This window comes from Camelina sativa, chromosome 4 (assembly GCF_030686135.1).
Source record: "Camelina sativa cultivar CO46 ecotype springtype chromosome 4, ASM3068613v1".
Lineage (NCBI taxonomy): Eukaryota > Viridiplantae > Streptophyta > Magnoliopsida > Brassicales > Brassicaceae > Camelina > Camelina sativa.
The window spans coordinates 19101437-19123709 of NC_141883.1; the positions used below are offsets into that span (position 1 = coordinate 19101437).

Here is a 22273-nt window from a genome sequence, read left to right on the forward strand (position 1 = left end):
AATATATATCAAAAAGAAAAAGAAAAAACACAATCCATTCTAACATAACTCGTATGTATGTATATATGTGGGTATATATCCATCTAAAGACCAATTCAAGAAGCTAATAAATATTTAATTTGAGAGGTAGAGGTAGTATCTATTCGCAAAATAAGGATTATGCTGACTGCCGTTGGTTTGGCCTTGGCCACCCTCTTTCGTTTTTCGTCTACTTAAGATCTCGAGGGCTGTTCTTTCGTCTTGTTGGTGGTGTAGTACTTGGCTTTTGTTTCAAATTTGTCTTTGCTTTTCTGTTTCAGCAATGTGTTTTGATCCATTTTGGTTTTTAGACCTTTGCGTTAATTTTGAGTGTGTGTTGAATATATGTCTAGCTAGTTTCCTTTTCTTTGGGTCTTGTCTCCGGAGTTGTTTCCGGTTATGTTTCTTAAAATTGATTATACATCTGACCCTTTTGTATATCCATCTAAGTTTGTAATAATATATAATTTTCATTACAGGAAAAAAAAATTGTCTAATTAAGGACCGGGTAGGTCCGGTACCACCCTATTTGACATCAAGTTTCAAAAGTATAGTAAACCTACCTGTAAAAAGAACACTTGTAATGTTAGATACAACCTTCCAAACAGTATTTTATTCATTACAATGTAAGTACGTATTGGATTATTGGGGCGTAATTTCTTACAAGTAGGAATAATATAATTTACAGGACACATGGTAAGTAATATTTATAATTTAGACCGGCCACTTGTGTTTCTGTCATTTTACATTTATGATTTATGAATATGAACAATCCATTTGATTCCGTCCTAGGTGGGAGTAGACTTCAATCTACAATAATTAATTAATAGTACAAAACCAATTGATTAGTAATTTAGTTAAGTAATAAACTAAAGGAAGTAATTATTCAAGGTTGAGAGCCCTAGCTAGTCCCCGGAATTTTTGTTAATTCAACCCTAGTTATAAAATTAATTAAGGCCCCATTCGACGAAAGCAAAGTACCATCATCATATTTAATCATGCATATTCATCAAAGTTTTTATATAAATTACAAATAAAATAAGAGAGGGAATCCCAAAGCTATCATCATCCAACATTTACTCTACCATACTTTAGATTCATTATGTCTTCTTTTTTATAATTTTAATTGTTGTTAAAATAAATGTTTTCATCGATATTATTTCGAGTGTTCTTCGTGGAAGATTTGTATCACTCACTTGGAACATAAAAGTGAGATACAAAATCACAATTAGATGGAAACTCATCGTCAGTCAGATTTGATATCTGATTAAACCAAATAGAATAACTTTTTTTTAGGTTTAAATTATACTGATAACTAAACAAATGAATAATAATGATAATGTTAAATCCGGCAAAAGTAGCAGGAGAAGAATGATTACGCGAATGAAGTGGGACCAAAAGTTTTGAAATATATTTCTAAATTTTTGACCAAATGAGAGAAGAGGAGTGTTGGCCCCATCACACTCTCGTCGACCTCTCCATTGTCTTTATGGAATGAATGATAAAAGAGGACACCTCACGTGGACTCTGCATCCACAACGACTCTCTCCAACCATATCATATCACCCTTCAAGATATATATATTTTTCTTACATTTACTATAATGTTAAAGATGACATTTGTTACATATATTTTTTTTCATCTCATTTATTAACGCAACGTTCAGATTTTTCCATTTTTAACTAGTCGTGAAAAAAGTAGTTTTGCTGTACGGTGAAATATTGTAGCCCTTTTTCACGGTGGGGCTTTTCCAAATTTTTAATGATTATACATCGAAGAAAAAGAAGAAGAAAATAAATCTTATTAATGTCTATAAACGATGATCGCATAAAAATACAGAAATCTCTGGATACAGTGACATATTTATGTTCCATTACAACCCTACTATATGTTAATGCTGCTTATAAAATCTTGAGGACATATTATGAAGCGTTCAAGAAAATAATTCATGGTGTCAAAATCTTAAGACGAATTAAGTAACTCTTTAACGGATTGATTTTGATAGCAAATAAATGTAAATAATGTTGAAAATTTCAAGTTTATTAACCACGAGATGGTGGGCTAGTGGTTCTAACTTTGGTGGAAAAATCGTCTAGGCGATAATGGGCTAGTGGTTCTAACTTTGGTGGAAAAATCGTCTTGTTGGTCTAGGCTATCGAGATTTACTCTCTGAATTAAAAAAAAAAAAAAAATCAAGTTTATTCTGTTTGCTAATTTGCATCAGTCGATTTGTGATATTATTTTATTTTCTTCAACTATTAAATGATACTCCCATTGTTGACATTTTCTCTTTAGTGTGATTTTTAGTTATTTTCATTATGGTTTGAGAAAACAACCATATTTATATACATATATATAAAGAAGCAAATGAACAGTTGTTTTGTTTGAAAAATATATAATAAAAAAAGACGCAATGAGATTTTTTCTTTAAATTATTTAATTTTATATGGTTTGTAAAGCTCCTCACCCATATAATTCTCACTCATGATCTTTGTTTCTTTAAGCTTTTCTTCTTCCTCTATTTTTCTCTCACTCTTATCCTCTCCTTCTCACTCAATTCCTTCGAACATCCATCTACACTTTTGATTTTTCTTTTTTTTTGGTTCCCCTCTCTTGTCCAAAAAAAAAAAAAAAATCAACATATAAATAAAAACCAAAACCCTAATTTTTTATAAATATATATAAAAAATAGTTATAGCTCCTCACTTATATATGCAAAAGCCAACATCTAGTATCTTAAATGTCATAATGGACGGTGGAGACAACGTCGGAGGAGGAGACGATCACCACCGTCACCTCCATCACCACCACCGCCCTACTTTCCCTTTCCAGCTCCTCGGAAAACGTGACCCCGACGACAACCATCAACAACAACAGCAACAACCTTCACCTTCCTCCTCATCTTCTCTCTTCTCTCTTCATCAACACCAACAGTTATCTCAATCGCAACCTCAACCGCAATTGCAGCAAAAGCCGCAACCGCAGACAACAACGCAGAAGGAGTTATCACAAACGCAAGAGGACTCTACGGCGGTGGTGGCAGCTAAAAAACCGCCGTTGAAACGAGCGTCGACTAAAGACCGACACACAAAAGTAGACGGAAGAGGGAGGAGGATAAGGATGCCGGCGTTATGTGCAGCTCGAGTGTTTCAGCTAACGAGAGAGCTCGGTCATAAGTCCGACGGTGAGACAATAGAGTGGCTACTTCAACAAGCCGAGCCATCAGTTATCGCCGCCACCGGAACCGGAACTATCCCGGCGAATTTCACTTCTTTAAACATCTCCCTCCGTTCTTCAGGCTCTTCCATGTCTCTCCCTTCTCATTTCCGCTCCGCCGCTTCCACTTTTAGCCCTAATAACATCTTTCCTCCGGCGATGCTTCAACAACAACAGCAACAAAGAGGTGGTGGTGGCGGGTTTCTTCATCATCCTCATCTCCAGGGACGTGCGACGACGTCTTCTTTGTTTCCTGGTATAGATAACTTCACACCAACGACGTCGTTTTTAAACTTCCATAATCAGACAAAACAAGAAGGAGATCAAGATTCAGATGAGTTAAGTTCAGAGAAGAAAAGAAGACTCCAAACGACGTCGGATTTGCAACTACAGCAGCAACACCAACACGATCAAATCGGAAGCTATACTCTTCAATCTAGCAACAGTGGATCTACCGCCACCGCAGCAGCCGCCGCCGCCGCGCAGCAGATACCTGGAAATTTCTGGATGGTTGCGGCAGCCGCAGCAGCCGCGGGTGGGGGTGGTAACAACCAAACAGGAGGTCTTATGACAGCTTCCATTGGTGGTAGCGGTGGCGGCGAGCCTGTTTGGACGTTTCCTTCAATTAACACAGCGGCGGCTGCGTTATACAGAAGTGGCGTTTCAGGCGTTTCGGGCGGTGCGGTTTCTAGCGGTTTACATTTTATGAATTTTGCAGCGCCAATGGCATTTCTTACTGGACAACAACAACAACAACAACAGCTAGCAACAACTAGTAATCATGAGATCAATGAAGATAATAATAATAATAATAATAACAATAATGAAGGAGGAGGGAGAAGTGACGGTGGTGGTGGTGATCATCATAGTACACAGAGACATCATCATCATCAACAACAGCAGCAACAACATCATCATCATAATATTCTCTCCGGTTTAAATCAGTACGGACGGCAAGTTTCCGGCGAATCTCAGGCTAGTGGATCGCTTGGAGGAGGTGATGAAGAGGATCCACAAGATTAACCGTGGATTACTCTGCCGGCGGCGGTGGCGGCTAAAGGCGTTAGGCGGCTGTGTAATACTTTTGTTTTCGCCGTTAATTTTATTTACATTTCTTGTAGTAATTTTTTTTTGTTTTTGTTAAGTAAAAGAAAAAACAAAACACGTGAGATTTTTTTTTTTTAATTTTGATTTTTTTTTTACTTTGATTTAAATTTGATTTTTCTTGTGAGTGAGTGATTAAATAGTACTCGAGATTTTTTATGTCAGGTTTTTTGGATTTTGAGGAGAATATGACACTTTTTTATCATTATTATTTTTAAATGTTCTTTTTTCTCTGTTAGTGTCACTGTCTGTCTCGATTCTCAATCATCTTACTTTTCTTTATCCATTAGGAAATTTTAATTACGCATAAAGAAAATTTAGACTATTCTCCAAATACATTTTGGTTATACTCTCCATAAATTGAAACATTTATACATCCATCTTATTGTTATTTTGGTAAAACATTATGCTTAATACAAATGTCAAAATTGAGAAATTATTTTTGTCTAGGGGGGGATGAGATGGGCCTATCTCTTGGCCTACCAATCTCGTTCTCACTACTTGGCCCTTGAAGTTAGTTGTTTCAAAGCTAATAGAAAACAGCAAACTGTCTCGTTTGTTTTACATGGTCGAACGAAAACGATACAACAAACATATAAAAAGAGAAATATCTCGTGTGATCTTATATGCTATGAAAATATATTTAAATTCTTTTTTTAGTATATGATTCATTTTATCTTTTGCTTCTTTGTCATTTGTCCCCACTAAACAATAATCACTCATGATTTTTGTATATGATATATGTTTCAAATATTGTTAATCAAAAGACTAACCGATTTAGAGAATGATCTAGTTTGAAAGACGCGTGCTAAGATATGGTTCACAATTTTTGTTTCGTTTTCGACTAAAGGTTCTAACAAAGTACACCAAAATATAATTAATTGTTTTAACTAAGGTTCAAACGGTTGGAGCGATTTAGTTCGCTTTATCTGCTAACATCATTCAAAATCTTTTTTTTTGTTTTTGTTTTTGCATTTACTTATACATGTTGAACATATATAATATAATTTTTTTCCCTATTTTTGGATTCGATGGTTGAATTAACAAACCATCGTGAAGTTCCATCACTATTTGGAATCTAAAGTTGAAATAATAATTTCTATGTAAAAAAACATCAACATTATTATAAATTTACGAAAATGATAGAGACAGAAAACAAATATAAATAAATGTGAATTAATTGTTAGTGCAGACTATATACTACTATCATTGAATGTATAATAAATAAAATATATTTATAAATACACAAATTCAATAAGTAGAGAGAGAGAGAGAAAGGGAGATTGATTGTGGTGGTGACATGAGGACTGTAGCGTTGTAAGAGTCGTGGGACCTAAAACGTTATCAGGTGCAGTGATTGTCGTGTGGACCTTACTCCTTACGTTCACCATCTGATCATCTCCCTAACCAACGTTCACTTTTTTTTTCCTCACTGACACAAAAATTCTCTCTTTTAAAAAAAAAAAAAAAACACTTTTCACAGCACTCACACTGTAATAAAAATGGCAAAACACACCAATTTACTAAAACTACTACAAGTAATCAGACCATGAATAAATAAAAAACGACGTTATTTTCGTTTTTTTTGTTCTCGGACACCTTTCTAAGGGAGATGTGAAACATCAAACATCAATCGACTTGGAGGTTGAGGTGGTTTAATTACAAAATGAAAATTTTGAACACTATTTTTTTTGCCTATGTTTATAAATTCTCACGTTGTCATTATGAAATGTTAGCTAACTCCGATCTAATGTTATTAAGTAATAAATTAATTAATGGATGACACTATTTTTTTCTTTTTGTATTTATAGATTCTCACGTACGTTCTCATTTTATGATGATATAGCTAACTTCGATATCTAATGATTTCTATTTTTTAATAAATTTATGGTTGACGTAGTAGTTATTTATACGGATTAGTCTGCTAGAGAAATATATGCCATTAAAATTCGGACAAACGTACGCAAACTAGTCAACTGATTTTGTAGGACAGAGAGATTCAAACAATTTTTAATAGTTACAGTTTGGGGTAAGTTTTAGATCACATGGGGTTTAAATTTGGAAGCCACCATCGTACGGAAACGTAAAAATTGGTCCCCGACCCATAGCAAAAAATTACAATAAAGTATGAAGTAGCAATGTACGATTATAAGTGTCAGCCCTTCAACTAGTCACGGGGTCAAATGAAACCATTCGTGTTGTTTTTTATTTTTAAATAATGACTATTTTAAAATTAATATATAGATGGTTTTGAGTATAATAATGTCATACAAATATTTACCTTACTATAACGAGTACTTTTTTTTTTTAATGATTCTGTCGTGTGCCTAAAACGTGAGTAATTTTACATGGTGTTCATGAATCTGAGACTTGAAGAATCTTGAGGCTTCCTAAAGTGCAAACATACTTACTAGACTAGTAGTAGACTACCATAGATTCTGCTATGACAGTGAGTGTTTATCAATAATAATGATTATTGTTATTACTTAAAAAGACATTATCTTTTTTTTTTTTTATCTCATGCAACAAATATCACAAAAGACTGTTGGTGAGAAAGAGAATAGGCTCTCAATCTCTCATTGACCTAAGCCCAAATGTACTAACATGTACCTCTATATAGGTGGGCCTTGTTGCTATTGTTCTACTGTCATCTATGACATTGGAAGACAAAACTCCTTGGGATTTGTTACTTTTTAGAAACAAAAAAAAGAAAGAAAGAATCATCAACTACTGGAGACAAGTCTAAACTTTTCCTCAAGTACTTGTTCATCTAGACCCTTCGTGGGGGAGTTTTTGCAGAGTCACGCCCGAGAGTTCCAAGCTTTACGCATCTTTTGGGAAAGATACATGGTTGCATTAATAGCTCCAGCAGCCAAGAAACCAGACACAGCTTGTCTTCCGCTAGAAACCATTACCCGTCGCCTCATTACTTTCTCCATACATTTCGCAGCTTCTTCTCTTGAACCTATACAAACTTCTCCCGTAACTCTACCTATACATATGTATACCAGTTCAACCATCACGAGTTATTACTCCATTTTCCTTGTATAGGATATATATAACTAGAGAGAAGATCGGAGTTGATACCTGTTTCACTGACTATTTTCTTCTCCCCGAGTGACTTCCCCATTTGGCTTCTCACTGATGCAGGGAGAGAAGAGACCAGCGAACGTGTTGCTGAAACGCTAGAATCCTGCTCACATGTTGAGAAGGATAGGTATAAAAGCAATCTCAAGATTGAGTTATATCCATGGTGATAATATACACTCTGTATACCTGAACTAATCTAGTGTGACTAGCTTCAGCCGATGATGATCTCAATATGTTTTTGGTCTCACACTCTTCAAGAAAAGGCTTATACATTGACTGGAAAAGATCAAATTGTCCCTTCACAATCTTCTTCACCTAAGAGGCAAGGGATTGAACTAATGAATCATAAATCTAGTCACCTGAAAAAGTAAAGTAATATACATGTTCTGCAAACAATTATAACAATCTGATGTAATCACTAATCAAGAACAGGAATTGGTTCTCTAACCTTATTAGTGTCCTCTGCAAAAAACATACGCAAGTCTCCCATGTAGGAAAGGCTGCATATTTTGGCGTAAAGATCTTCCTGTGTAAGAGTTCGGTGAGTTATAGTGTACAGTCTAAGGAAACTTCAATATTTCCTCAGCACTGAACAGAAAACAAACCTCAGTGAATTTTGGTGGCAAGAGAAGAAGAGCAGCAGATATTGCAGCTCTCTTATTAACAGAATTCACATCTTCTATGTCCAGATTATCAATAAGCAAATGAACCTGCAACCAAGGACACTTCCCTTAAACATCTCATGATTTACAGTTATTAGTAAGAACACCAAGCAACTAACATACCGGTTTTTGTAAACGGCCACTCAAGTAGAATCTATTCCAGTCCAGTATGTCCTGTACTAGGTCGTGCATCCGAACAACCCCATACTTGAGTTTCTGCAAAGAGCTTCACAAAGAAATAAATCATGCGAGAAAAATTGGCTTAAGCTTACATACAAATATACAAGCTTCGATTAAGAAAACTAGATTGTTCATCATGTTTTAAATAACCCTGCATTGTTTGAAGGAAGTTCTTACCCTGTCGTTCCAATTGACAAATGGATTGAAGTGAACTCCAACTCCTACTTTATCAGCAACGTTTGTAATCTATACCGGACATTAACAAAAAAAAAAACAGTGTGTTCAGTGTTTGATAAAGCCGTCTAAGCAATGCAAGAGTAAGTAACATCAAGATAAACATACCAGCCTAGCTCCACCAAGGTGAACCATCCATGAAGCATAATGATCTGAATTCATTTTCAGATTCTTGGGTCACACAATTGAAAAAAAAAATACCAATTAGGATATGTGGGCTTTTTAAACAGCTCCAAAACCTAACAAACTATAATCAAAAAGATACAACTCACCTCAGAGTGCCATTTCATAGGATCAGAGACTCCAAGTATATAGTCCACCATCTTAGACTGTAACAGCAAAAGGTCGCATTTTTTCCAATACCCAATTTAGCAAACTGATTCAGAAAGAGGAATTGATAATCACAGATCGTTGTAAGAGAAGATAAAGACCTTATCTTGGTTATTTGGGTGCAATGTCGAACCATAGACACAACAGAAATCCACAGGTGGAAGAACATTTAGAAAGCTTGAAAGCTCATCTCTTTGAGTCGTTTCCATTCCGAAAAAACTAAACCTTTTCCAGAATTAGACTGGGCAGAAAGACCTATTCAAGTGAAGAAACGGGATTATAAAAGTTTCTCTGTTAGAACGATCAGTTAGATTTTAGAGTGATCTAGGTAAAGTTTCTACAATTAGATTCACTGTGCGTTTGAGATGGACACAAACCTTTGGAGAAGAGAGATTGCCGAAAATGTTATTGATTCAAGAGGAGAGCGAGTGAAGGCGGCGTAGAAGCGAAGCGAGTGAAGGCGAACAACAAACGCCGTGAAACTTCCTTTTTGAGGTTGGGCCAAAATATTAGTTTATTACCCGGACCCGGTAAACCCACGACCCGCTCTAAAATCCTGGTTCTAACGAACCGGGAAGACCCGGACAAACCGGGTTGTGAATTTTGTTTCTGAACCGTCCGGTTTATTGAATCAGAACGAACGTTCAGTTTATAATGTCACAATTAAAAAAAATACACGAGTTTGTGGGGAGCACACGCCAGCAGCGCCGAACGACAGACGTCACCAACCCTCGACGAACCGTTTCCATGCCTTTATTATCCACACGCCCCCCCCCCCCTTCCCCCCTTCGTAGTAAAAGACAAAATGTTTGGTTTTACAAATTAAAAAAAAAAAAAGAAGGTTAAAGCCGTGCACACAACCATTTTTCTTAAAAGATATTGAAAACATTATAAAATAATATATTTTTTAGAATAACAATACAAATAATTTTACCGTCTGTAATTTTTATAAACTAATCATGTACCATTGCCTGTACATTATGTATCAAGTTTTTATTGTAATTAAAAACTATACTATCAATCATAAAAAATGATACAAATAGAAAAAAAGAATATATATATAGATATATATATTTTTTATATCAGTTTTCTTTTAGGAATCACAAAAGCAACAATTTTTTTTATTGTTAGTAAATTTGATTAATTAAATGAATAAAATTTGTTTTAAAAGAGAAAAAAAAGGATTTGTAAAAAATTGCTGGAGTGTACACTCAACACTTTTCCCAATAATATAGTAGTATTAACCTTTACCTGAAAAAACGCACTCCACTTGAGAATGAAGAAGATACGATGACGTGTCGATGCAACAAAGAGCTGCTTAGTGGCACGCAACGTAATAGAAAAGGACAAAACAGCAAAAGAGAAAGGCACATGTCGGACTCACGTGTCCACTTAAAACGCACCACTTCTTCTGTGCTCTCCACGCGCCTCTTTCTTTCCCCACACGCCCCCCTCTCTCCCTTCTTCAATTTCTCAGATTCTTCTCTCGTCGTCAATAAGGCTTTTCTTATTTCTTCTTCTCTAACTCGTTTTCAAATCCTCTACAATAATAATTCCCGACGAGCTTCTTCACCGGAGAAAGATAGAAAGGTACTTTTTTTTTTATTTCCTCTTTTTCTGAGTCTTTTTGTACGTTCGATTTGAGCTGTGGGGAGAACTTATTGGCCGTCATATTTATTTTGATAATTCTTCACTGTTTTTTGATTTGACATGATGGTTTATTAAAGTTTTGAGAATCTAAAAGCACTTCTTGAGTTTTGAGGAATCAAAAATCACACCAAAGTTTTTTTTTTCTTTTTGGTTGCTCTTATGTTTCTATGTTCGTTGGTGGGTTTGTGTGACATTAGGGGTTGATTGATTGATTGATTGATTATACAAAGATGAATGAATGATTTGTCGGATTCATTTTAATCATCTTTTATCTCTCATTTCAGGTGACTTGACAGAGAATCTTACTTCTTACAATTGGTTAAGGATGGTATCGAAATCTCCTTCTACATCGTCTGATGAAGCAAATGCTACTACTGCTGATGAAAGGTGTGTGAATCATCTTTCAAGAAAAGGATTCTCGTATTTAGATTATGGAACCCTTTTTATATTTTGGTTTATGGTGATTGATTGTGTTTGGTGTGTATATAAAAACAGGTGTAAAAAAGGTAAAGTACCCAAAAGGATTAACAAGGCTGTTCGAGAGAGGCTTAAGCGTGAGCATTTGAATGAGCTTTTCATTGAATTAGCCGATACCCTTGGTAAATTTTGCATCTTTCACTCAAACAATTGCTTGAGTGTTAGGCTTTTAACTTAATATAAATGTTAGTGAATGTGATTTGTGATTTCTAACTGGTAACATTTTCTCTTGTCTCAGAACTGAATCAACAGAACAGTGGTAAAGCTTCCATACTATGTGAAGCTACTAGATTCCTGAAGGACGTCTTTGGTCAAATTGAGTCTCTTAGAAAGGAGCACGCTTCTCTCCTCTCTGAATCTAGCTATGTAAGCCACTTTCTGTATATATGCTCATTGCTTTGTGTTTCTATATGAAATCTTTGTTTAGATGTTTGTCTCAATCTGTCTTGTTGATTGAAACTGGTGTTGTTGTGTAGGTAACCACAGAGAAGAATGAGCTGAAGGAAGAAACTTCAGTGCTCGAGACCGAGATCTCGAAACTACAGAGCGAGATAGAAGCAAAAGCGAATCAGTTGAAACCCGACTTGAACACCTCTCATGCTCCCGCGTACCACCATCATCTTTATCAACAACAGCAACCACATCCTGAACTTGCATCTCAGTTTCCAGGACTTCCCATTTTCCAAGGCCCTGGTTTTCAACAATCTGCTGCAACTCTTCATCCTCCTGCAACAGTTCTTGTCCTTCCCATCCAACCTGATCACCAGACACAAGATATTTCAGACATGACAGGGCATGTGCAGACACAAACGCCTTTAATTTATAATAATACCTCAAACGTGAGTAAGCCGTGTCCAAGGTATGCTAGTGCAGCTGACTCGTGGTCTTCTCGGCTACTTGGAGAGCGGCTGAAAGCCAATGAATGAAGTCTTGGGTGGCTCCACAAGGAGAAGCAACACGAGGGTTTACACAGGAAACAGAGACAGGGCAACTTGTGAAGAAGGACCCTGGTTTTTGTAATTTATTTTTTTAACATCGTCTAATGTCCTTGTGGGTTTGGCCTTGCCATTTCTTGTTTTTGACGTGGTTTGTTCATAGGATAAGGAAGCTATGGCCTTTATGGGTCGTTTGAGTAAAAAATAAGTAACTTAGCTCTAACCTTTGTCATTTACTCTTCTCGTAAGATACTAAAACAACACACTGAATAAGATCGCTTTATAGAAAAGAGCAAAATGGTTGACAAAAAAAGAAAAGAGCAAATGAAATGGAAACTAAAATGTGAAAGAGCAAATGCGGTTTTGGTAGGAAAACGAGTTTCTGTGTTTTTGCCTTTTTGGCATTTTTGGTAAGAAAATAAGTTTTTGCGGTTTGGAGAAAAAACCAGATTTTTGCGTTTTTGGCATTTTTGGCAAGAAAACGAGATTTTGCGGTTTGGAGCGAAAACGAGATTTTCTGGTTTTGGTGGGAAAACGTAATTTTGCGGTTTTGGCATGAAAACATAATTTGTATTTTTATGTTTTTGGTGAAAAAATGTAATTTTGCAGTTTTGACGGGAAAATAAGATTTTGTGCTTTTAACGAGAAAATGAGATTTTGCATTTTTACCAATTATGGATGAGTTTACCTCATCCAAACTCCAATAAAACTCATCCAGAAATTCAGCTTTTTTTGTATGAGTTTTCAAAACTCATCCAAATACCTAATTCAATTCCTTTTTTAATTGTCACTAAATAAACAATAACATGCATCTGCATCCAGATACTACATCTGGTTCACCAAACGAACAACACCTAAAACAACAAAAGAACAAAGCTTATATAAAAAAAAAAAAAAAAGAGCAAATGAAATGTGAAATTGGGTTTTGGTCTAAAGAAAACCGGTTAAGTGGTTCTGGTTTTGGATTGGTTAAAGGAAAGGATTTGGTAAAGAGAAGTGAGAGAGCCATCATCTTATCTGCTATCGAGTGGGTAAGAAGAATCAGAAAACAGAAAAAAATGGCGAATTCACTATGCTTCTTCTCTTCTCCTCCGACCTATTGCTTCCAATCTCCTAGCAAAAGTTCTAAGCCTACTCACTTCTTCTCAACCAATGATAACACCTCGTCCTTGGTCCAGAAGAGAGAGCTGCTTCAGACTTCTACCAAATCCCAAAGCTTTGAGATTAAGGTTAGATTTTTATCCAATCTCTGTTCTTCTCTATCAAATTTTCTTACTCATTTACCATTTCGTTGATTAAAAATCTAATCTTTTGGTGATAAATAGGCCACAAACAGTAGTGGCACTAAAACAAACAGCATAGTTTGTTCAAATTGTGAAGGGAATGGTAAGTTCTTACCCGGTTTATAATCCTCGTAGTTTATATATACTTCTGAATTGGTTAGTAATAGGTTTTTGTGTAAATGTTTTCAAAAGGTTGTGTGGCATGTTCTCAATGCAAAGGAGGTGGTGTGAATTTGATTGATCATTTCAATGGACAGTTCAAAGCTGGTGCACTCTGTTGGCTTTGCAGGTTTGCAAAATCTTATCTCCTTTCTTTCTTCTTCCTTACAAAACAAAAACTCATTTACTTAATATATTTTTTTGGTAATTATCTTGTGGGCAGAGGTAAAAAGGAGGTGTTGTGTGGGGAGTGCAATGGAGCTGGTTTCCTTGGTGGGTTCTTGAGCACCTTCGATGAGTAGTAGAAAAGCTTCAACACTCTCTTATAAAACCTTAGAAGAAGTAAAATCTTTCCCTCTTTTTCAATGCTCTTCTAAACCACCTTGTATTACTTATTTGTTTTATTGCACACCAGACTCTTATTGCATTGTTGTTTTTCAGAATTTTTCTTCTACAAAAAATTAAATATTGTTATGTTTACACCACTATAGCACCTCTATATAGTTATGTTGATGGTATAGCCACCCATGTGATTTTACTTTTAGATGGAAAAGTTGAAATGGTTTGGACTTTGGAGAAGATTTAATATAGAGTTATGTTCTATTTACATTGAAATATAATGTTTTATATCATTCTACTATTCTAGTATATCTAATAAAAACAGGAACATAGTTTTGAATAAACTGAAAATAAAACATTGCACCTGAAAAAAAAAAAGAAATGGAAACAACTGTAAATAACAGATAAACGCATCTGAGACCAACAATAAAAAAAAAAGGACCTTTTTCTCTTACCTGTTCCTGTTGTTGTCGTCGTCGTCGCTGGGTCATAATCTCGTTCTTGTGTTTTCGCTTTTCCTCTCGCTCCCCCCATTACAAATCTGTCTGATTCTCCTCGTTATTAAGCCAGAAACCTAGACGAGGAAAGCCAGAAAAGGGTAGGATTAGGGGTAATTATTAGTTCGTCACCACCCATTGGATTGCTAGGAGCTCCTCCTCTGGCTCTCAACAACATCTGTTTGTTGCGTAATTTCAGTTAGATTTGTTCCAGAAACAATAAAGTTTTTCTTTTGGAATTGTGGCGTGTGAACCAAGGAAGGAACTAGGTATGCGTCAATGATCATTCGTGTCATCGTATTATTAATACAGATTACTGATCCCTGTCTTTGTTATGGTATCCCTGCTTCCTACTTAATAATTAAGGAATATGACGAACACAAAATGTGATTCCATAGGAGAAATCAGCACTTGTTAAGTCGTGATGAGATATTCGATTGCAAGGCTTTAGGATAAGGAACTTTGGGAATCCAAGGAAAAAGGGGTTTTAAATTATATGGGGCGAGCATTGGAATCATCTGGTGCACTTTTTCCAGTTTGCTGTTGTAATCACAACTATCTTAATACTTGGAATGGCTTGTTTCCAGAGAAATATTCCCACAGAGAGGGAGAATGAGCAGGTTTGCTTAAGTTTTTTTTGGGTCAAGGTTATCTTAAATCTCTCTATAGTTTGATTCAGTGTTTGACATAAAACTTGGTTGCAGGCGATAGCAATTCTGAAGAAAGGGGCCTATCTATTGAAATACGGACGCCGTGGAAAGCCTAAATTCTACCCTTTTCGGCTTTCAAGCGTACCATTCATAAACATTCAGTTTCTTTACAAATGCACAAACATAGTATGTGGCTGAAGATTGTGTGTTTGATAGTGAGCTTTTCTCAACTGCTTTGCAGGATGAAATATATTTGTTATGGTATTATGGCAAAAAGGAGAAACGTCTTAACCTGAGTTCCGTGACAAGGATCATACCTGGACAGCGAACTGTAAGTTAAATTGTATGAATATCATTTATCTGGTAACAGTTTTGCTGCATCTTTTTCTCAACAAACGAATGTTCTTGTAAGAACTTTTCCAGGCAGTTTTCCGACGATATCCTCAACCCACCAAGGAATATCAATCCTTCTCTCTTATATATGGCGACCGGTCTCTGGATTTGGTTTGTATTTTGCCCCCCTGTGGTCTTTTTAAGGTGTTCTCACTACTGAATCTATAATCTCCATTGAGGTGTTTTCACTACTAATCCTCATGGATAGGTATGTAAGGACAAGGATGAAGCTGAGTTCTGGCTCACTACCCTTCGAGCTCTTCTCTCACGAAACAACTCTTCTGCATTGGTACTTCACTCAAGAAGCCGCAGTCTTGCTCCTGACAATGGAGAACAAAGTAGTACGAGCAAGAACGCTACATCCAACATTAGATCCGTCAGCAGTGACACAAGCTACGAGGTTTTTGTTGGTTATTTTCTTTCTTCATGAGAGCACCATCAGGTTATTTACTACTTAATATCTTCTTGTTTCATCTGGCACTTTCGCAGGAACATGCAAAAAAGGCCTCAGGATCTCACAGCAACACTCCACAGAGACTGGGGAAAGTTTTCTCAGAGGTTTTGTCACAAACTGCAGTACTAAAGGCACTCTCTTTGGACGAACTGATCCATAAACCTCATACTTCGCCTCCAGAGGCTATAGAGAATCGATCTACTAATCACTCCCCTGCCGTTGATACATGTAAATATAGCATTTCCAGCGCAGTGAGCTCATCTAGTCAAGGATCTTCTTTTGAAGACTTGAAGTCTCTCTGTGATGTCTTCGTTTGGGGAGAAAGTATTGGAGATGGGCTATTAGGAGGTGGTATGCACAAAAGTAGCAGCAGCTCTTCTCTAACGACTGAGTCTTTTTTGCCCAAAGTCCTGAAATCACATGTGGCCCTTGATGCCCAGAGTATTTCTTGCGGCACCAATTATGCAGTGTTAGTCACAAAGCAGGGACAGCTGTACAGCTGGGGAGACGAATCTGGTGGAAGGTTAGGACATGGAGTTTGTTCCTACGTTCCACATCCAAAACTTATCGATGAATTTGACGGAGCACCTGTGGAGTCAGCTGACTGTGGAGAATTTCATACTTGTGCTGTAACAGCCTCAGGGGATTTGTATGCTTGGGGCGATGGAGCACATAATGCTGGTCTCCTTGGACTTGGTAGTGAAGCTAGCCATTGGAAACCAGTACGAATCCTTGGTCAGATGGAGGGTATAAATGTTAAAACTATATCTTGCGGACCTTGGCATACAGCTTTTGTGACATCAGAAGGTAAGCTGTTTACATTTGGTGATGGTACTTTTGGTGCGCTTGGGCATGGTGATCGTATAAGCACAAACATACCTAGAGAAGTCGATGCGCTAAGTGGCTGCAGAACGATAAAGACAGCTTGTGGTGTTTGGCATTCAGCTGCTGTTGTCAGTGTTTTCGGTGAGGCCACATCATCAGGAAAGCTCTTTACTTGGGGTGATGGAGACGATGGGAGACTCGGACATGGTGATATAGAGTCTAGACTAATCCCATCTTGTGTAACTGAACTGGATACAACTAGCTTTCAGCAGGTAGCTTGTGGTCAGAGCATTACCATTGCTCTCTCTGTGTCTGGACAAGTTTACGCAATGGGAATTGCTGATCCGAGTCAAGATAATGCTGTGAGAGCTCCTTCTTGCATTGAAGGGGGTCTAGGAAAGAGTTTTGTCCAAGAAGTGGCTTGCGGGTTTCACCATATCGCGGTTTTGAACGCAAAAGCTGAGGTCTACACTTGGGGAAAAGGATCAAACGGACAGCTCGGGCACGGAGACACCGAACATAGAAGCACGCCGACTCTTGTGAAAGCTTTGAAAGGTAAACAAGTGAGGAAAGTGGTGTGTGGTTCTAATTACACAGCAACCATTTGTCTTCACAAACCAATTACGGGTACTGACAGTTCTAGGTGCTCCGGTTGTCGCCATCCTTTTAATTACATGAGGAAGCTCCACAACTGTTATAACTGTGGGAGTGTCTTCTGTAATTCATGCACTAGTAAGAAATCCTTAGCAGCGGCCATGGCTCCCAAAACTAACAGGCCTTACCGTGTTTGTGATGACTGCTATATCAAACTCGAAGGAGTTAGAGAATCTTTAATAACCCCGGCGAATAGTGCCAGATTTTCAAATGCAAGTCTACAATCTAGCTGTAACGAGATGGACGACATTGGCATAACACCGCAGCGTCAGCTTCTTAGGGTGGACTCATTTGATTACTTCAGACAAACTAAGATCCCGGACCTGAAAACCATTGGTGAAACTTCAGGAGCAAGCTGCTCATCGTCGAGTCACTCAAATTTGGATACTAAAGGTAGTTTTAACATGAAAGGCATACGGCAACTCTCCAGGCTTACCTCTTTTGATTCAGTTAGCCAAGAAGGCAAACAACGCACCAAGCATTGCGCTTCAAAATCAGACACATCCTCTCTTATAAGACACTCAGTGACTTCTGGTATCCCGTTTTCACGTAGAGGTTCTGTTGAGTTGTTTCCTTTGTCAATAAAATCCAGCCCGGTTGAATCCGTTGCTACAACTTCCGACATCACCGCCGACATTACAGATCATGATTTACTACAAGAAGGGCCAAAGAAATCCAATCAGTGCCTGAGCCATGAAATATCAGTACTCAAAGCACAGGTTAGTCCAACCATTTAAACTGGTATTGAATCAAATGTAGGTTGTGGATGGAAAGACAAGTAAAAAACTATAACAACTACTCAGGTGGAAGAGCTTACCCTAAAATCAAAAGAACTAGAAGATGAACTGGGAATGACTTCAAAGAAACTCGAAGTTGCGGTGTTAATGGCGCAGGATGATGCAGAGAAGATCAAATCTTCAGAAGAGATAGTTAGGTCCCTAACTCTGCAGGTACATTTCATCATTTCCTAGTCCTACTTTGATAATATATGATTCTCAACCCTATACTTTTCTCATTCCAGTTGATGAACGCAACCAAGAACGAAGTAGACAACACAAAGAGACGCCGAAGCTCATTTTGATTTAAAACTATAGAGAACAACCTCTAATCTTGATCAAAGTAAGTGAATAGATTGAGAATGTAAAATACAAGATTTCTCATTTTTTGTCAAATTACATATACCAAAAACAAAAGCAAATGTAGTAATTAGTAATTACTTACAGAGCAGAGCCAAGAAACAGAGAGCTCACAACACAAACACTTACATATGAATTTCGAAATTGACAAACAAGAGAAAAAAGTTCCAACCTTTTTGTGATTTGGTTTAGTGAAGTATCACCAAAAGCTTCTTCATTTGGCTAACAATGGCCAAGCTAATACTCATCATCTGATTAGCCATCTCCATCTCTTTCTTGATCTCATTCCCAACAACTGTTCCCATTTCTTCAATCCCATCGGAACAAGTCTCACCGTCGGTCATAGCGGCGCTGATCCACGTCTTCACATCTCCGACGACTTCTTTCGTCAACCAGGTCCCTCCCTTATTCTTCTCCTTCCCGATCTCAGACACCGACTCGTTGATTTGACTCAGCGCGTCGGTGTAAAGCTTCACGCAATCACCAACCGCCGCGTCCTCAGGCATATCGTTGATTGATCGGAATGATACAGAGAGTCTCGAGACTTCCTTAGACGCGGCTCGAAGAGAAAGCTCCAGGATTGATTCAGGGCTCAGTTTCGAATCAGATTCGTTGAGAGAAGAAGACAAAGAATCGAAACAGGTCTCTGGGTAACGCGTCACGGCGCAGACTGTCTTGAGAGAAGCGGAGGAGATAGGAGGATGGTGTGGTGGAGAGGGAGAAGGAGAGTGAGTGAAAGCTCCGGCGGTTAAAGCGACGACGGCGAGGATTAAGAGGAGAGATACGACTGAGACGGTGGCGATTAGGGTTTTACGGTAAGAAGATGAAGATGGTTTGGGAAGTGGAGAATGGTGATGAACTTGGTTTTCTTGATCTGATACTTTGCCGTAGCCTTTCATGGTGTTGATCGACTCCATTGGATCTGTGATTTTTTTGGGGAGAGATGAGAAATAAAAAGTCAAAGAAGGTTGAAAAAATTGAAGCTTTTGTAGGCATTTTCATAAGCCCCAAAGTCCACAACGTATCTCTAACTTCCACACGTCTTCTATTCTTATGTATAAAAAAACTAAAAAAAAAAAATGTAACTTCAAAAATCCAAGTTTTTAACAAATTATTTTTTTTTTTTTTGTGTGTGCTAACAGTTAAAATTATAATATTTCAAAGTTGTATTATTCGATCTAACGGCTACTATTATTATTTGTTCAAACTTCAAACTATGGGTTTAAATCATAGTTCTAGATCACATAATATAAAGTCATATTTATGCTTCTGTATTGGTTTGATTTTGTCGGTAACCAGAATTTTGAGAGATTGCGGAACAACAAATAGGTAACATGACAAGCAAAGCATAAGACTAACCTAATTACTGTATTACAGTTTTACTCTAACGATATGAACATGATTCTTCTCAAATAAATCATGTCATTTAACCGCTATTGCACCCGTTAGTCAATCAGTCGTAAACTCCCGCAAATTCATCCATTTTAAAATGCTAAACTAATCATTCAAAACATTTAATAACGCTTGAAATTGCAACCACCCGCTTCCACAATCTCCCGCAAATGCAACCGCAAACGCTGTGGTTGAACTAGTCAGGTAATAATAATCATCCAAATGTACTTTATAGACTTTATAAAACTTGATAAATTTTATAAAATTTTTGAATTTAATGAGGAGTATTTATTAAAATAGAAAGCTAAATAGATATTTTTGATATTAGACACCAAAAGAGATATTTTTTGTCCAAATTATTTTCAAATATAATATTGGTAACCAATAACAATTTAGATAGATTTCTGCAAATCCACGTCTTCTATTCTTGTGTATAGAAAAAAAAATTGTGACTTCAAATATCGAAGTTTTGAACTAATGTTTTTGTTTCAAAGCTGTATTTTTCGATCACTTAACGGCTATTATCATTATGTGTTTAAACTATGGTTTTAGATCAGATAATCTAAAATCATAGTTTGAGTTTGTCCGTAACCAGAATTTTGAAAGATTGCGGAACAACAAAACATGACAAGTAAAGCATAATCCGTGAGCATATGACTAACCTAATTATTACAGTTTTAGGCTAACGATATGAACATGACTCTTCTCAAGTAAATCTATGCCTTCAAAAATTGGGAAATGTTAAAGATGTGCATTTTCTAATACAATTTTTTCAAAAATGTTTTCTCTTTAGAATCATATAAATATTATTCTTAAAAATTTGATATTTATTCAAATACATGTGTAATCCAAATTATTCTTTAAAAAAAAAACCATTTTCTAATATTTACCTATATATAATCTAACAAAATTGTCATGCCTACATAACAAGCACAACAATACATACAAAAAACAATGTTGTAGTTGCATTAGCTTAACTAAAACCAAAATCAATTTTCAATATTAGAATTAGTTTAATGTAAAATTATTCTTAAAATTTTGATATTTAGGTTTGTTCATTTTCTGTTCTTTTTAACATTGTTTAGTTTACTTTCTAAAGCTACAAATATGGGAGAAGTCTTCCATGCTAAGATCAATCTGTCTGAATTAACATACACAATTGGAGAAGAGCTCACAGTACAAAAACTATCTCTCACCCATTATGATACAAGACTCGGTGGTGAGTCTTATACCGAGATAGAGATGATGGCTCCACAAGCTGGCAGTCGCTTCTCTCTTGTGAAGGAAAGATGGTCGATGATGTAGATCTGACACGATGGCGGTCGCTTCTCTCGTGTGGGATCGATAAAGGGGGAAGTGCTGGCGGACTGAAGTACACCACAGAGATGTGATTGGTCTCTGATACAGTACACGAACTTAGCCTTGTGGAATCTCACACACAAGACAAAGAACAAGTTTATTCTCTCAAGAACACTTAAAGAGAAAAAGTAAGAAAATTCAGTATTTTATTGATAATCAAAGGTAAAAAATCGTACAACTGTTGCAGGGGGACATTATAAAAGTCCTTCAGCTAGCCCTAAGGCCGAAATAAATGCAACAAATGAAAGCAAATAAAATCAAACACAAAACCATTGTTTTTGGAAAGTAAATAAACTAATAAAAGAAAATGCTAAAGTAGACTTGATCTCTCTTGATGAGCAAGTCTTCTAGCCGTTGTTGGGGTTGGTGGGACCTGCAAGGATCGAAAATATTGAATAAGACTTACCTAGATGCGATCTAAGCCCAATTGATGTTCTCTGAATCACTTCTTGTACTACTCGCTGTGCTACTTCAGGGTTCTTGTCTTGTACTTGATTGTTGGCTTGTTTATTGAAGTAGGGGTCTTCTTGGAGTTCCTCTACAGTATCTTGATCAGTCTCTTGATGCTCGTACATGTCCTCTATGTCTTGGTCTTGATCTTCACTCTCTTGATTGCTATCAGAGGTGTAGCTTGTATCACACGTCTCTTGCAGCTCCAATGTCTTCTCTTGGATTCTTGAGGTTCCTTGACCTGCCAAAAGAGGTTTCATACCTGGGAAACTGGTCTGATCAAGGCTCATTTGGGTGAAGGCTTCAGAAAGCTCTTCCTCGGTAATGTGATCATGTCCATTATGGTGGCATGATGGTGGTACAGACCAGTTGACGTCCTTCAGCTCTAGGGAGCTTACAATGTCTTGAACGGCTAGGTTAAACCTCGTCCTTAGCTGTTTAGCCTTTGATCGTGTCATAGGGCCTTCTCGTACTTCTGGTACAGGATCTGGTTCAACGGTTTGGTTTGTAGGATCGATGACCGCATCATTCCCTCCCTCTTGAGAAGGTTTTGTCCTCAAAACTGAATCTCCTGGATCATAAGCAGACAAGTCAGCTACATTAAAAGTGTGAAAAATTTTTATCTCATTTGGTAGCTCCAAACGGTAGGCATTGTCATTGATCTTCTCAAGAACTTTAAATGGACCGTCGCCTCTTGGTGATAACTTAGAAGCTCATTGTGTTGGAAATCTCTCAGGCCTCATATGCAACCAAACCCAATCTCCCGGTTTGAATAACATCTCCTTT

General features: G+C 37.0%; 6 protein-coding genes and 1 pseudogene across 18 annotated transcripts; 4 read left to right on the forward strand and 3 right to left on the reverse strand.

Moving 5' to 3' along the window:
* Nucleotides 1–2456: 2456 nt before the first annotated feature.
* LOC104780567 (transcription factor TCP14 pseudogene) lies at nucleotides 2457–4543 on the forward strand (annotated as a pseudogene). The gene has a single exon (XR_015597427.1). The product of XR_015597427.1 is annotated as a transcription factor TCP14 pseudogene (transcript).
* Nucleotides 4544–6794: 2251 nt separating this feature from the next.
* LOC104780568 (uncharacterized) lies at nucleotides 6795–10483 on the reverse strand. 8 transcript variants are annotated; one of them, XR_015597429.1, is made up of 12 exons: nucleotides 10086–10328; nucleotides 9212–9620; nucleotides 8936–9089; nucleotides 8777–8833; nucleotides 8613–8675; nucleotides 8448–8516; nucleotides 8214–8306; nucleotides 8034–8138; nucleotides 7877–7954; nucleotides 7615–7787; nucleotides 7426–7531; nucleotides 6795–7330 (listed from the first exon to the last, which is right to left on the reverse strand). XR_015597429.1 is itself a non-coding variant. In XM_019244656.2 (12 exons), the coding sequence occupies exons 5-12, from the start codon at nucleotides 8637–8639 to the stop codon at nucleotides 7140–7142; spliced, it is 798 nt and encodes a 265-aa protein (XP_019100201.1). In that variant the 5' UTR covers nucleotides 8640–8656; nucleotides 8777–8833; nucleotides 8936–9089; nucleotides 9212–9620; nucleotides 10086–10483; the 3' UTR covers nucleotides 6795–7139. The 8 variants fall into 8 exon arrangements, 4 of the variants coding, with proteins under 4 accessions (XP_019100201.1, XP_010503368.1, XP_019100202.1 ...); XM_019244656.2 differs by having other exon boundaries at nucleotides 7615–7743; nucleotides 8613–8656; nucleotides 10086–10483; XM_010505066.3 differs by having other exon boundaries at nucleotides 7615–7743; nucleotides 10086–10476.
* LOC104780570 (transcription factor bHLH47) lies at nucleotides 10221–12119 on the forward strand. The gene is made up of 5 exons (XM_010505067.3): nucleotides 10221–10424; nucleotides 10769–10871; nucleotides 10980–11083; nucleotides 11200–11327; nucleotides 11438–12119. Exons 2-5 carry the CDS (start codon nucleotides 10810–10812, stop codon nucleotides 11885–11887), a joined length of 744 nt encoding a protein of 247 aa, XP_010503369.1. The 5' UTR covers nucleotides 10221–10424; nucleotides 10769–10809; the 3' UTR covers nucleotides 11888–12119.
* Nucleotides 12120–12777: 658 nt separating this feature from the next.
* Nucleotides 12778–13823, forward strand: LOC104780571 (protein BUNDLE SHEATH DEFECTIVE 2, chloroplastic). Its single transcript, XM_010505068.3, has 4 exons — nucleotides 12778–13125; nucleotides 13222–13282; nucleotides 13372–13468; nucleotides 13562–13823. The coding sequence occupies exons 1-4, from the start codon at nucleotides 12802–12804 to the stop codon at nucleotides 13638–13640; spliced, it is 561 nt and encodes a 186-aa protein (XP_010503370.2). The 5' UTR covers nucleotides 12778–12801; the 3' UTR covers nucleotides 13641–13823.
* A 214-nt stretch (nucleotides 13824–14037) lies between these two features.
* On the forward strand, nucleotides 14038–19246 carry LOC104780573 (PH, RCC1 and FYVE domains-containing protein 1-like). 4 transcript variants are annotated; one of them, XM_087511372.1, is made up of 9 exons: nucleotides 14038–14443; nucleotides 14541–14794; nucleotides 14879–14965; nucleotides 15066–15155; nucleotides 15248–15328; nucleotides 15426–15617; nucleotides 15707–17869; nucleotides 17954–18100; nucleotides 18172–19246. In XM_087511372.1, the coding sequence occupies exons 2-9, from the start codon at nucleotides 14747–14749 to the stop codon at nucleotides 18229–18231; spliced, it is 2868 nt and encodes a 955-aa protein (XP_087367498.1). In that variant the 5' UTR covers nucleotides 14038–14443; nucleotides 14541–14746; the 3' UTR covers nucleotides 18232–19246. The 4 variants fall into 4 exon arrangements, with proteins under 4 accessions (XP_087367498.1, XP_087367499.1, XP_087367496.1 ...); XM_087511373.1 differs by having other exon boundaries at nucleotides 14059–14443; nucleotides 14573–14794; XM_087511370.1 differs by having other exon boundaries at nucleotides 14106–14443; nucleotides 15248–15361.
* Nucleotides 14889–19240, reverse strand: LOC104780572 (pectinesterase 3). 2 transcript variants are annotated; one of them, XR_015597432.1, is made up of 3 exons: nucleotides 18459–19240; nucleotides 17587–17803; nucleotides 14889–17473 (listed from the first exon to the last, which is right to left on the reverse strand). XR_015597432.1 is itself a non-coding variant. In XM_010505070.2 (2 exons), the coding sequence occupies exon 1, from the start codon at nucleotides 19201–19203 to the stop codon at nucleotides 18475–18477; it is 729 nt and encodes a 242-aa protein (XP_010503372.1). In that variant the 5' UTR covers nucleotides 19204–19240; the 3' UTR covers nucleotides 14889–17803; nucleotides 18459–18474. The 2 variants fall into 2 exon arrangements, 1 of the variants encoding a protein (XP_010503372.1); XM_010505070.2 differs by having other exon boundaries at nucleotides 14889–17803.
* A 2138-nt stretch (nucleotides 19247–21384) lies between the features above and the next one.
* On the reverse strand, nucleotides 21385–21960 carry LOC147945967 (uncharacterized). The gene is made up of 2 exons (XM_087509625.1): nucleotides 21506–21960; nucleotides 21385–21412 (listed from the first exon to the last, which is right to left on the reverse strand). Exons 1-2 carry the CDS (start codon nucleotides 21943–21945, stop codon nucleotides 21385–21387), a joined length of 468 nt encoding a protein of 155 aa, XP_087365751.1. The 5' UTR covers nucleotides 21946–21960.
* Nucleotides 21961–22273: the final 313 nt, after the last annotated feature.

Coding starts and splice junctions, on each gene's coding strand:
- LOC104780568 (XM_010505066.3), bottom strand. CDS start 9,043: ATGGAAACGACTCAAAGAGATGAGCTTTCAAGCTTTCTAAATGTTCTT. Junction 8,834..8,935: donor ACCCAAATAACCAAGATAAG/GTCTTTATCTTC, acceptor TTGCTGTTACAG/TCTAAGATGGTGGACTATAT. Junction 7,744..7,876: donor TTGCAGAGGACACTAATAAG/GTTAGAGAACCA, acceptor CTTGCCTCTTAG/GTGAAGAAGATTGTGAAGGG.
- LOC104780570 (XM_010505067.3), top strand. CDS start 10,810: ATGGTATCGAAATCTCCTTCTACATCGTCTGATGAAGCAAATGCTACT. Junction 10,872..10,979: donor GCTACTACTGCTGATGAAAG/GTGTGTGAATCA, acceptor ATATAAAAACAG/GTGTAAAAAAGGTAAAGTAC. Junction 11,328..11,437: donor TCCTCTCTGAATCTAGCTAT/GTAAGCCACTTT, acceptor GTTGTTGTGTAG/GTAACCACAGAGAAGAATGA.
- LOC104780571 (XM_010505068.3), top strand. CDS start 12,802: ATGAAATGTGAAATTGGGTTTTGGTCTAAAGAAAACCGGTTAAGTGGT. Junction 13,126..13,221: donor CCCAAAGCTTTGAGATTAAG/GTTAGATTTTTA, acceptor GGTGATAAATAG/GCCACAAACAGTAGTGGCAC. Junction 13,283..13,371: donor TTCAAATTGTGAAGGGAATG/GTAAGTTCTTAC, acceptor TGTTTTCAAAAG/GTTGTGTGGCATGTTCTCAA.
- LOC104780573 (XM_087511370.1), top strand. CDS start 14,747: ATGGCTTGTTTCCAGAGAAATATTCCCACAGAGAGGGAGAATGAGCAG. Junction 14,795..14,878: donor CAGAGAGGGAGAATGAGCAG/GTTTGCTTAAGT, acceptor ACTTGGTTGCAG/GCGATAGCAATTCTGAAGAA. Junction 14,966..15,065: donor ACCCTTTTCGGCTTTCAAGC/GTACCATTCATA, acceptor ACTGCTTTGCAG/GATGAAATATATTTGTTATG.
- LOC104780572 (XM_010505070.2), bottom strand. CDS start 19,203: ATGGAGTCGATCAACACCATGAAAGGCTACGGCAAAGTATCAGATCAA.
- LOC147945967 (XM_087509625.1), bottom strand. CDS start 21,945: ATGACACGATCAAAGGCTAAACAGCTAAGGACGAGGTTTAACCTAGCC. Junction 21,413..21,505: donor CAAGACAAGAACCCTGAAGT/AGCACAGCGAGT, acceptor TTCGATCCTTGC/AGGTCCCACCAACCCCAACA.